The sequence below is a fragment of the Silene latifolia genome, unplaced genomic scaffold (genome assembly GCF_048544455.1).
Source record: "Silene latifolia isolate original U9 population unplaced genomic scaffold, ASM4854445v1 scaffold_134, whole genome shotgun sequence".
Lineage (NCBI taxonomy): Eukaryota > Viridiplantae > Streptophyta > Magnoliopsida > Caryophyllales > Caryophyllaceae > Silene > Silene latifolia.
In genome coordinates, this window is record NW_027413133.1 from 175,157 (window position 1) to 188,678 (window position 13,522).

Consider the following 13,522-nt stretch of genomic DNA (forward strand, 5'->3'; position numbering starts at 1 on the left):
AATCAACACAAACCTACCTTACAACTCATACAATGAAAATCCAACTACTACCCCAAATTTTCCCACCAAAATCCTCACATCCAATATCCACAACAACCACCCACCCAATACCCACTTCACAATGAATTTCAATTACCACAATACAACCACTTTCACACCCACCCACAACAAAAAGATGAGCTCAACTTTGACATTCAAAATATGGTTCTCTAAATGATGTAAGACCAACAAAATTTCTTCAAACAAGTGCTAGAGGAGAGCCAAAATAGGGACAATGTTCTCCAAAGCATTGTTACCCATGGTGAGGAGTTGGCAATTCGAATTGCCCAAATGAAGGCTGATGCCCGTCATTGTGTGCACCAAAGATAAAATTTATAATTCCTAACTACAACTATAGATAGCGGTAGCAGGGTCGAACCACAGAGAGGCAGATGTAATTATTAGTTGTCTAATTTCAGTCTAAGGTAACAATTATGTGGGGGTTGTTTTGAATTGGTCTATAACTAATGAGCAATAAACTAAGAAGTGTATAAAATCAAATATAAAAGGGGTACTAAGATGGTCGGTTCTTTGTAGTTTCAAGGCAAAGCAAGCTAGGTAGGTCTAAAACAAATCACGTGAGACGGGAAAATAAGAGGTCCTCTCGGTCCACTCTCAACAAGTAGCATCTTTCGATCTCGCTACGGGTCCCTAATATCACTAGTACTGACTCTCGTCCTGAAAAGTGACTAAAAACCTAAACTTTACCTATCTTTCGATCTTAGCATAGTTTAGTCATTTTAATTGGCAGTCTAACAACTTTCCCTATCTTTCGATCTAATGGGTCGGTCGCATACTAAGCATTCAACTAGTCGCATGTATTCGATTCGTCAAATATAACAATTAAAACAATTAAAACGAAACACAACTCACGTGGCCAGTCGATCGACCATACAGACCAGTCGATCGACCGGCATGCGATTTAGGTCGTACCAATTTTTACCTACAGATTCCCTACATCCTAGCACGATGAAATTAGCTACTCATACTAGGAGTGATAACAACAATAAAATTGACTAATAAAACTACTGAATTCATGATTAAATTGATTAAACGAACGATTAACATAAAACAATAAATTGGCTTCGGGAGATCTATCTTAGCAATTCTATACTACGAATGAAAGTAATAAAACGAAATATCAGAACAGAAGAATACCGCGTATAGGAATTGTAGATGAAAGATCAAACCGAATGCGAAAGAACTTTATTAATGGAAATAACCTAAACTAATATATGTGTAGCACTAATGATAAAACTGAATTAACTTGATAAAAAACTGGAAGATGGTATCTAAAAACCTAGCATACGTTATATAGAATACAACGCAGTTCTTATTTCCAAAACCTAACTACTATGGGCTTCCTATTCCTCGTTCTATTAATTCACGCAGATTAGCGGCTTGGTCGATCGACCACTGAGGCCGGTTGATCGACTGGTAAGCTCTGAACAGTGGCTCCTGGAAGTCGTGGTATGGTCGATCGACCATAGGTAGCGGTCGATCGACTGCTTTAGCTGATACTTGACTTCTAAATTCTCGTGGATTTGTCTTTCGGGCCTTGAAATACGCACCAAGCTCGTTCCTTGAGTAAATACTTTACGTCAAATGCAATGCAAGGTACTCGGGGACGGATTTAGCTCAAAAATCTACTCATTTCCGCATAAATCTGCAATATTACATAAAAATACGAAAGTAGACGAAATGGGGCAAATAGTAGCATAAACTACACAAATGAGCTCTGAAATGCGTGTAAAATGGGGTGTAAAACATCATATTTAGGACAGGCATCAAAGGCAACACAAGCAACAACCCAAACAAACACTTCCCACCAATCCTCGAGCATTGACCATGAATGTGAATTTGAGGCAATGACCTTTGATGAAGAAGCTGTGAAGTGGGAAGAGCCAATCTCCTTGAGCTCTTATGAGTATGAAAGTGTGGTATTTTATGAAGAAGATATGAGGTTGAGTAAGCCAAATACTCTTAGCCTTTCTGAATACGAGGGTGTGACTTTTGATGTGAACATTGAGATGGTGAAGGAAGAATTATTGAGGAGAAGTAAAGCCCCCATTTATGATTCTTATGGAGATAGAGATGATAACAAGCCTGTGGAAGAAGCTTATACGGAATATGTGACTTGCATTGAAGAAGAGGAATGGAGTTGTGAGATTGCCTCACTTGAGGACCCCATCATTGAGAAATTTGAGGTATGCTTCCATGAAGAAGATGAATGCCTCTTTCCTATTGACCATGAAGATCTTTTCGCGCCCACCATGGAACCTATGATTGTTGGAGATGATATGGTAGACCTTCTCCAAAAGGTCAAAACATCATATAAAGGGTACTTGGTGGAAAAGCTCAGGAACAAACTTGCGAATGAACTTACTTGTGGAGATTTGGCACCCACAATTTCAACTCCAAAGGTACCCCGTCATCAATTCTATGAGAATTCTCCTTCTACTCTTAAAGGATTGATAAATCCAAATACTATCATCATCACTAAAATTGAAGGAGAAGGTGGTGAGCGGAAGTCTTCGGACGAATATAACCTTATGTTGACAAGAATCATGGGCTTGTTGGTTTGAAGCATTGCAAATGCTCAAGTGCTAAGGGTAAGGTGAAGAAAAGAATGAATGACAAGCTCCCTTGGCCAAGCTTCATATTGAATTGGAACAAACCGTATTCATGCTTGTTTGAAGATTGTGCTCAAACCTTTGACCGATTATTAAGAGCATTGAGCAACATGGACAACATCAATAACCATGACAACAAGGAATGAGTTTGGTGGAGTCCTCTCTCAAATCACCATTTGTAAGATATCCTTTCCTTTGACTTTGCATTACATTTACACTTGCATTTAGTTATTTATATATACATTTAGCTTGCATTTGTATTATATTTCACATTATATTTATATTAGGTAGTTCATATAGTATAGTTGCATTGTAATATATCTCACATGATTCATGTAGATAGCTGCATATAGACTAGAATTCATGCATAGTCACTAATGATCAATCCTATTCTTTTCTATACTAGAAATAGTGCTTAAATCGGTTTGGGGAGGTTTGATCATAGGTGACCATAGTTTACTAGAAATCATGCATCATCTAGTATAGTGTAGATTGCATTCATTTGTTATATATGTCATATAGAATTGCATTTAGTTAGAGCATGCATTCATTCATATCATATCATGACATTTGTACTTCATTTCCATAAAATAAAAAATCCAAAAAACATGAACTTTCTTTTTCATACCTACTTCTACATGTACATTGAGGACAATGTCCAAAATAAAGTGGGGGATGGGAATTTATATTCCAAAATACATAAAAATTAAAAATTTTCGAAAAATCCCAAAAATATGTTCTTTAATTTCATAAAAACAAAAACCATAAAAAATTGAAAAATTGAAAAACCCAAAAACATGTTCATTCCTTTTTAGTGTAGAATTGTATATATTGTATATACTTGTTTGCTTGTTTGTCTATCCTTTTTCACATTGATCGACTATGCCACATCCGAGACATGAGGATATTGAAGATCGCATGGTATGATCTTTCCAATCTCCTTTTTCCTCTTTATGTTGATCACTATGTGACTTTATTTTGATTGATGCGGTATAAACAATGTGATTATCGGAATTGTATTTAGATTATTTGGCATACTAGTTGGTAGAAACATATGCATTAGAGTTGTATAAATGTTAGTTACATCATGGCATATAGTTGCATTTAGGAAAACTTTTGTGAAAAACATCTATTTCAGAAGCTTGACAAGTGTATATAAGGCCCTTGTAGATACTTTTTCTTCTTAAGACTTTGCTCATTAGAATGCTTGTAAAACACCCTACGATGTGTCATGCTAGTATCCTTTGATCCATGGATTAAGGCCTAGTCAAGAGTACCTTGTGGTGTGATAACTCCTTAGCTACCGTTTATTCCAAGGTGACCCTTGAAACCATGCAACCATCTTCCACATTCTACCACATTTTGTCATCAAAAAAGGAATGGGCACAAAAATTGTTCAAATTTGAGTTCAAGTATTGAAATGAAAGTAAAAAAGTTTACAATTGCATCAAAAGAAAAGACGAGTAACAAAAATAAAAACTCCTATGCTTCAAATATAAGCACCCTCACTACAAATGGGGTAGCTTTGAAAATGTTCAAAAGAAATGCAAAAACATGAAAGTTGTCAAGTATTCAAATGTCAAACATCAAAAGAAATGGCAAAAAGAAAGTGTTCTCAAATGTCAAATGCCAAATGCCACAAGAAATTGGGGGAAAATAACAAAACGAAAGCAAACTCCCACATGAAACTCAAAATCTATTGATCCCTTTTCCATCGATTCCACTTTTGTGCATGGTAGAAAGGGGACGACCCTTCTTCTTGTCTAGTCAAGATGGGGAATTCCGCGATCCGCCAGTGTTTCTAACACCATAGGGAGTCTACTCTTGACGAAAGTATTTAACAATTGAGGACAAAGGTACCCTAGCTTGACACAACTTGGAGGTGATTTATTGGTATCTTTCTAGGCTTAGTAGTTTGAAGAATCCGTATCTATGATGGCGTGTGTACCCTTAGATTACTTCCCTTGTAGATAATTTTCGCCACTCAGATGAGGAAAGTGGCTATTCATTTTTGTAGATGCATCCATTACTTGTTTTGTGTGCTTTAATGCTTGGATGTGTCGCCATTTTGGCAAGCCCCACCTTGCCTTGCAAGAAGGCATCCTACCTCATGGTTGTATTGTTGTGAGTTGAAGGGGCGGAGTGAGACCCGCTAATTGTCTCACATCGGTTATATTATTACTAAGATAGTTTAAATAAAGGTCTACTTCTAGTCGCCTCTTTACTCGAGACGAGTAAAGGTCCGGTTTGGGGATGTTTGATGTGACTCTTAATTGCGCACATTTAGTCCCCTAATTGAACCTATTTTGCATACTAATATAGCATTTCATGGCATTTTATCCGTCAATTCCATCCTATTTTGCTTTCCTAGTGCATTTTATATGTCTTGTAGGAAAGAAGATAATGAGGCGGAATTCCCGTCTCCCGTGCATATTTGGAAGCTTGTTGATGATCTTGGATGGACTAGTATGAAGAGGAGGCAAGAATGATGACCAAGGATGTAGGAATAAAGAGTATATAGAAGGATCATAGGCTTAAAAGCAAGGATGATGAGAAGGAAGCCATTACATAAAGAAATTGCACGGAACCCAAACCAATAGTTGCTTGTTTGGCTCTGAAAGTATTCTCGATGAAATGGCGTCGAAAAATCAAGTGGTCTAGGCTTTTGAATCACTCCAATAGGACTCCGGATGAGGACATGACGTCTGTTTTACAATCCGAGCTCAAGTAGAGCGTGTTACTGATCAACCCGCTCGGGACAAAATCAACCCGCTCGGGTTGAGGCTCAGGTAGCTCGTATTTCGCTCGGGACGAGCGGATTGCTTGACAGAAAGCTTTTCTTTGCTACGTGATCCGCGCATATCCTTCGGGACTTGCAATTCCGCACTCAACACTTAGCATTGTTATTTACTAATCTACCCTTGCTTAACCTAACGATGTACCACTATATATACTCCATTTGTAATAATCAAAGCACCAAGTTTCTTTAGATTAAATCAAGTTCTCTTAGATTAGATTAAGCTTTCATTAAGAGTAGATTAGAATAGATTAGTCTTTAATCTTTCCACAAATCACACATTAATCTTTCCTTAATTATTGTTTAAGTTTATTATTGGGTAATTCAAGTTTATTATTGGGTAATTGAAGATTATTGGGTTATTATTGCAGAATTGACAACTTTTCATCAATCAATCAAGTTTTCTTCTATTATTATTTACTTTACTAATTGGAATCATCTTCATTGGTATAATTCTCTTTATCCTTGTTTAATTATTGTTAATCACTTTCATTTATTCATCATGTTTTGCTTTGTTAATATGATTGACAACCTTATTAGCATGTTGAACTTGATAATTGGTGAGTAGTCTTCTAGCTAGGATTAATGGGGAATTAGGGGAAACAAACATGGGGAATGATTCATGCTTAATCTAATATGTTTTCATAACTAAATTGCTTGCTTGATGTGATTTCAACTTATGCACATGTTATGTTTGAAAAAATGCGAGCCTATGAATCCTTGCATTTTTTACCCATCACCTATCTTTTCAATGAGACTTGTAAGCTTATACACCAACTCGAGTCTCATTAGACCATCCATATAGTTAAATAGGAAGGACTAAGTTGATTTGTAGAAGTTGTACAATCTAAATCGATTCGGCTCCGGGACCCAAACCTTCTTAGGGATTGTAAGTTTATACACCAACTCGATCTCATCAAAATAATAAATGCTTGCTATATAATTGAGAACATGTTTGTATGATCAACTCCCATGAATCCCATATGATACATGACATCCTAGTATCCTTTATTATTAGTCTACACGTTTACTTGCTTATTTTACTTTGTTGCTTGCATTAGTCTAGAACATAACTACAAACCCAAATCAATCATAACATTAGCATAAATTGAGATAGATAGACTTAGAACCCAAAGCACCCTGTCCCATAGATCGACCTCGACTTAACCACTAACTAGTTGTTTGTTGAGAATATAATTGTGTTTGATGGAGTGAACAACGACTCGCTTTACCATCAAAATGGCGCCGTTGCCGGGGACGGTGTTATGTGATTAAGTTCTTACTTGTTTGTCTATTTTAATTGTGCTATAATATTGAGGAACTTGTTCCTCAAGGTTTACCGTTTTATTGTAGTTTCCGTGTTTATAGTGTGGGGAAATATGCGTATAAAACCCTTTAATTGTAGGACTATAACGTAAATTTGATATGCAAATTATTGTCATAAACGAAATAACAATAGAAACGATAAGGAATAAAGAAACAACCTCGGGTCCTTGAGAATTTGGCCTAAGATCAGAAATCAACAGAGATTTCCTCCTAATCGATACACCCAAGACCGTCTGAGATTATGCCCTTGTGCTAGAAGTGTATTCTCTAATTGCCTTGCAATATTGAGAGAATGGTTGTGTGAATTTTTCTTAGATGTGAGATCTAGAAATTTCAGAGGAAAAATGCCTCAGCCCCAACATATAGTTGTATCTTTATCTTGGCTATGATGATGACCCAAGACATGACACATGGAGTTTGTGGTGGATCTTTTGAGTATGACCATTATGGGTATGGGGAGTTTGAGGAGCAAGTCAACACAAATGATACGTGCAATTTATATAGTCTATTTAGCCTTTTATTGCACTCATTTCTATGCCTTTTTGTATCGTTATGTATTGCAAAATGCCCCGAATTGGCTACTTTGGTTTGTTTTGTCTGATTTGCAGAAATGAGTTTGAAAGTAGTGAAACCGCGCCTTATCCGTCCTATTTAGCATGCATTATAAGGAGACGGGAATATTGGAGCAAGAGACGTACCTTGGAGTGTTTGAAGGAAGGTCAAGGGAGCTGCTAAAGACGAGTTAGAGGCTGTTTTGATGGAGAAGCATTCGATCGAGAAGAATTGAAGGTCGATCGAGTGGTTTAGCTGACACGAGTGGTCGATCGAGTGATTCTGCTGGCTCGATGGAAATGGTGATTATTGGGTTTCCTCGATCGAGAGCTTTAGTTGCTCAATCGAGAGAAATTGCTGAAGAAGAACTCGATCGAGTGGTCTGAATCTGCTCGATCGAGAGATTTACTAGTTTACACGGGTTGACTTAATCCGTGATAGGTTTAGTTTTGTTAATTATCGCTTCCCTATATAAGGGAGTCGAGATTAGGTTAATAAACACTTCCGCTTTATCTCTTTCATTACTTTTCATACTTTACACACTGCTTAATCCTTCCCTTAATCTCTGAAACTTTTGTTCTTAATTACTGCTTTGCTTTTTTTCAAACAAAATTTTTTCTCTCACTAAATTTTTTTTTTTTTCTCTCTCTCTCTCTATAACAAACTCTTTCTTTTTTCTTCTTTCATGAAAACCGTTTTCCCAAAACCCTGTTTTTTCCTTGCATCTGACTCCTTTCATGTTGCGCACGCGTGCTCGACAGCTTCAATCAAAGCCATCCATGGCTTCCGTGGACACTCAGAAATCTATTGGTAACAATTTTTTGGAAAATGATGCTGAATTGGACGAAATTTTACATTTCCAGCCTCCGCGTAAGAATACTGTGAATGCTCTTATTCAATCCGCCATTGTTGGTAAAGGTTCTACTCCCTCTCTCGTTAAGAAATCTATGATTACTCATGCTCCTTCTCGTATTGCGAATCTTGGATTTACTTCTGGCATTGTGATTTCTTCTCGTTCTTCTCCCACAATTAACCTTACTGATAGTACTCATACTGTTGTTTCTGATACAATTGTGAATCCTGAAACTGCTATTCCCATAGTTCCTTCTGTTAATGTCGAATTAGGTTCTGCAACTGTTATTGTGAATGTTACTGTGGATAATCATACTAGTATAGATACGACTAAAGTGTTAATGGTAGAAAACCCTACATTTTCTGATGTGTCTAATGTGGGAAAATCTGACCCAAAAGCTACTGTAGTGGGTGGTAACTGGTGTAAAGCTTTCAATACTCCTGCCAAATTAGGCATGAATCTCTTTTTTTTGTGAAACTAGTGCTAATTCCTCTGAGGTTGATATTGATGCTTCTGATTATGCTGAGGAATTAAAATTGTGGTCTAATACTCTAATGGGTAATGTTCTTGGAGGACGACCAACCCTGAAAACTGTACAGGAGTTTGTTAATAAGACTTGGGCCAACATTGCCTCTCCCACAGTTCAGTATTTTAAACAGGGGTGGTTCACTTTTCGATTTGATTCTGATGCTGCATTAAACAATGTTTTGAAACAAGGACCTTGGAAGGTGGGTCATAACACTTTGATTTTAAAGCAATGGAGTCCATCCTTTTCTTTGGACATGGACAGGGTTGCAAAGGTTCCCATTTGGATCCTTTTCCCAGGCCTTGACCCTTTCTTACGGACTGATAAAGTACTGAGTAAGATGGCTAGCAAAGTGGGTAAGCCACTTTTTGCAGATCCAGCCACTACTTCAAAAGAGAAATTGTCTTTTGCTAGGGTGCTAGTTGAAGCAGATGTATCCAAGGAGCTTCCTTCTCATGTGGTTATTAACACCCCTCACCTGGGTCAGTATTCTCAAAAAGTTGTTTATGAATGGTTGCCCTACTATTGCAAATGTTGTGGCAAGTTGGGTCACACCTCGTGAACGTAAGAGGAATAATGCATTCGAGGTTACTCCTTCGGGTCCGATCCCTCCTCTAAGAGACCAGTTTCTTAGTCAAAGCCTGTTCAGTCTCCTCATGAAAATGTGGCCACTGAGCTCGTTCCTTCTGATCCTTTGGCTACTGATATCTTAGTCTCTCCTAATTCCTTCCAGATTTTAGGAGAGAGCTATGAAGCTGGTCAAGTTGAGCTAGGTGGTACCTCAGAAGCTTCTGTGGTTGTAGTGGGTTCAGTAGAGAGGAATGTAGACTCAGAATGCTCAATCCTAGGTTAGAGATCCTCTCTTGCTGATCCCATTCCTCCTCAGAAAGTTTCTGAAAAGCACTCGGAAGCTCAGCTAAATCTAAGAGTAAAAAGCCATCTAAAAATAAGTCTTTGGGTGTAACTAAAACTGCCTCTGGACAGAAGGACAAAATGGACTAGGTGGTACCTCGGATTCCATTCAGTATGATGGGTTAGTTGAGGGGAAGAATGTAGGCTCACCAAGCTCTCAGCTAGGCCAGAGATCCTCTTCTCACTTACCCCTCTCATCTGATTTGATCTCTGAAATGCATCAAGAATGTCCTAGTGTAGCTATTCCTTCCCCTGGTATGATTGAGTCACCTGATCCTGGTTGTTCTACTTCTTCACTAGGGTTAGCTACTTCAAGCCTTGGTAGTGAGCAGTCTCAAATGACTGTCCTTTCCACTGCAGAAGTTGATCAGTCTGTGTTATAGCATGATAGTTCTCAAACTGGTTTAGTGGATATTCATGCTTTTGTTCCTCCACCACCAAGTTCAAAATGAAGATAACCTCTTGGAATGTGCGTGGCTTAAATTTTCCTCTTAAACAGAATGATGTCAGGGATTTTCTAAATCAAAATCACCTTGATGTAGTGGCTCTCTTGTAAACCAGAGTGAAAATTGGTAATGCTTCTCGTATTCTTACTACCAGTTTTAGACATTGGGACTCTATTTGCAATTATGGTCATCATTACAATGGAAGGATCTGGCTTCTCTATAATCCCATTAATGTTACTCTTAGTGTGCAATCTATTGGTGATCAATGGATCAGTTGTAGTGTGTTCCACAAAGTTTCCTCTACCTCTTTCAATCTTACTGTGGTGTACGGAAGTAATAATGCAGCTGAAAGAAATGCTCTTTGGGCAGGAATGCAAGCTGCTAGTACTCCTAATCCTTGGTTGGTGATTAGGGACTTCAATGTTGTCAGATGCCCAGCTGAAAAGTTAGGCCCTCATCCTCCTATTTTGAATGAGATGATGGATTTTGATTCTTGCTTGATTTCTTGTAATCTGGATGATATTGCTGGTACTGGAGCTGATATGACTTGGACAAATAAGCAAGACCCCTTGACTATATTTTGGTCTAAATTGGATCGAGCTCTTGTCAATCAGCAATGGATTTCCTCTTTCCCTACTTCTAATGCTCTCTTCATGGAGTCTGGTCTTTCTGACCACTCTCATGTGGTGGTTCAGGTTCAGGAGGACATTAAAACACAAAAAACGGTTTAGCTTTCTGAATAACTGGATCCAGCATCCTAGCTATGATACTATTGTTAGAGAAGCTTGGTCCTTCCCTGTTGCTGGTAACCCTATGTTCAGACTCTTTACTAAACTTAAGACGGTTAAACATGCTCTTACCCGTTTTCATAGAGAGAATTTTAGTGACCTAACTGGTCGTGTTAAAGCTGCTAAATTGTAGCTTAAGGACTGCCAGAAGAAGCTCTTACAAGATCCTTTTTCTCCCCTCTTTATTGAAGCTGAAAGAGATTGTCTGGCAAACTATACTACTCTTAAGAAAGCTGAATTTGACATGCTTACTCAGAGAGCCAAATTGACTCATATCCAATCCTCTGATACTAGTTCCAAATACTTTTTTGCCAAGATTGCTGAAAGAAAGCACCAGCAATATATTGTTAATATTGTTGATCATAATGGTTTGCTACATCAAGGGGTAGATTATGTTAGTCTTGCTTTCCATAATTACTACACTCAGTTGTTGGGTCAGACCGCTCCTGTCCATAATCTTGATGACAATTTTATTGGTCAGGGACCTTGTGTTTCTGAAGATAATAAAGTCAGATTAGTTCAAGACATTTCTTCTTCTGAAATCAGAGCTGCTTTGTTTAGCATTGATTCCAACAGCAGTCCTGAGGTTGATGGATTTTCATCTGGGCTTTTTAAGTCTTCCTGGGATATCATCAAGGGAGATTTCTGTGCTGCTGTTCACAGTTTTTTTAGGTCTGGCCATATGGCCAAGCAAGCTAACTCAACATTAATTTCCCTGATACCCAAAAAAGCTATTGCAACTTCTGTTCTTGACTATAGGCTCATTTCCTGCTGTACTGTTTTCTATAAAACAGTTAGTAAAATTCTTTCTAATAGGATTCAGCCTATCTTGCCTTATCTTATTAGAGAGGAGCAAGCTGCTTTTGTTAAAGGCAGAAATATTTTTGAGAACATAATGCTTTCCCAGTCTCTGATTAAAGGATATGCTAGGAAGATACTTTCTCAAAGATGTCTTATTAAAGTGGATATTAAGAAGGCATTTGATTCTATCCAATGGGAATTTTTATCTCAAATGCTTTCAAGTCTGGGTTTTCCTTCTATTTTCTCTAATTGGATTATGGGCTGTATCACCAACACTTGGTACTCCTTCAAGCTCAATGGAGGTATAGCTGGCTTCTTTCCTGGCAAGAGTGGTATAAGACAAGGTGACCCCTTATCTCCATATCTTTTTGTCCTCAGTATGGAGATACTTTCTAGATATCTCAGAGTTCTTTGTGCTAAAAAGAATGTCTCCTATCATCCCAAGTGCAGCAAGCTTAATCTTAATCATCTAATTTTTGCTGATGACTTGATGATCTTTGTTAGAGGAGATGTCCCTTCAGTTGTTGCAGTTAAAAATACTCTTGTTGAGTATGCTCTCCTTTATGGGCTTCATGCTAATGTGGATAAAACCAACATTTATTTGGGCGGTGTCTCTCCTGAACTTGTTTCTGAAATCCTCCAAGAAACAGGCTTCTCCAAGGGGCAGTTTCCTTTCAAATACTTGGGTATTCCTTAATCCACCTCCAGAATCTCTGTTACCATGTTTGATCCTCTAGTAACTAAAATTCAAAAAAAAGTTCTCCATTGGTCTTCCCATTCTTTGTCTTATGCTGGTAAACTTCAGCTGATAAACTCTGTGGTTTTTGGGTTTGATAATTGCTGGGGTGCTAGTATCCTTCTACCTGTTGCCATTATCAAAACAATTGAGCATCTTTGCAGCCATTTCTTTTGGGATATACCTGACACTGGTAGGAAGATGGTTTTCAAAAGTTGGAAAAGTATTTGCTCTCCTTGGTCTAGTGATGGGTTTAATATAAAGGATCTCCCTTCCTGGAATAGAGCCATTATTGTCAAATGGCTTGCTCTTCTTATTGCTCCTGCTTCTGGTCTTTGGGCAAAGTGGCAGCATGTTTATGTGTTGAAAGGGACTGACGTCTGGTGCCTGCAAGCTAAGGATTCTTTCTCTGCTAGTATGAAAGGGATCCTAGCAGTTCGTGACTTTCTTGTAGAGTCAGTTGGTTCTATTCAAAGTGCTCAAGCTTTACTTCACTTCTGGGTTCATGGCTCTCACTTCCATCATCAACTAGCTTATGATTTCTTTAGGGCTGATCCTACCCAAGGAGACTGGACTAAGGGTCTTTCCTATTCGTTCATTATTCCCAATCATCGTATTACTTGTTCTATGGTTGTTCAAAGTCAGCTTGCTACTCAGGATAACATTAAAAAGAGGGGTTACCAGTTTGCTAACAGGTGCAGCTTTTGTAAAGCCAGTGAGGAAGATCATGGCCATTTGTTCTTCTCTTGTCCTTTCACTGCTCAGGTCTGGAACTCCATTCTGAGTTGGATGAGCCTCCCTCAGTTTTCTTCTTCTTTACTCCATTTTCTGGTTGCCTGTACGTTTGGTAGCAGCAGGAACAACTGGAAAACTCACTGTTATTATACTTCTCTTGCTGCTGTTAATCAGCTTTGGTGGGAACGAAATCAACGAATTTTTAGCCATAAGATTACTGATGCAGCTGGGCTTCTCTGAAAGATCAAACATTTAGTTTTGGCTAGACTGTCTATCAAATTCCCCCAGTCCTTATTTAGCTCTTTACTTAATCACTCCGTCCCTTAGTTGCTATCTTTTAGTATGTCTAGTTTCTTTAGTTGTTGAGGCATTCTAGTG

At 38.2% G+C, this 13,522-nt stretch overlaps 1 protein-coding gene across 1 annotated transcript; it reads left to right on the forward strand.

The window, feature by feature from the left end:
* The first annotated feature begins 8,126 nt into the window (after positions 1-8,126).
* On the forward strand, positions 8,127-12,370 carry LOC141637696 (uncharacterized). The gene is made up of 6 exons (XM_074447147.1): positions 8,127-8,620; positions 8,682-9,186; positions 9,460-9,574; positions 9,711-10,008; positions 10,200-10,779; positions 11,006-12,370. The coding sequence occupies exons 1-6, from the start codon at positions 8,127-8,129 to the stop codon at positions 12,368-12,370; spliced, it is 3,357 nt and encodes a 1,118-aa protein (XP_074303248.1).
* The last annotated feature ends 1,152 nt before the right edge of the window (positions 12,371-13,522 follow it).

Bases quoted from the DNA above. Each gene is read 5' to 3' on its own strand.
- LOC141637696 (XM_074447147.1), top strand. From the start codon at position 8,127: ATGGCTTCCGTGGACACTCAGAAATCTATTGGTAACAATTTTTTGGAA. The intron at 8,621-8,681 runs GTGTAAAGCTTT...TTGTGAAACTAG, and splicing joins ACTGTAGTGGGTGGTAACTG to TGCTAATTCCTCTGAGGTTG. The intron at 10,780-11,005 runs GTTCAGGAGGAC...GCTAAATTGTAG, and splicing joins ACTCTCATGTGGTGGTTCAG to CTTAAGGACTGCCAGAAGAA.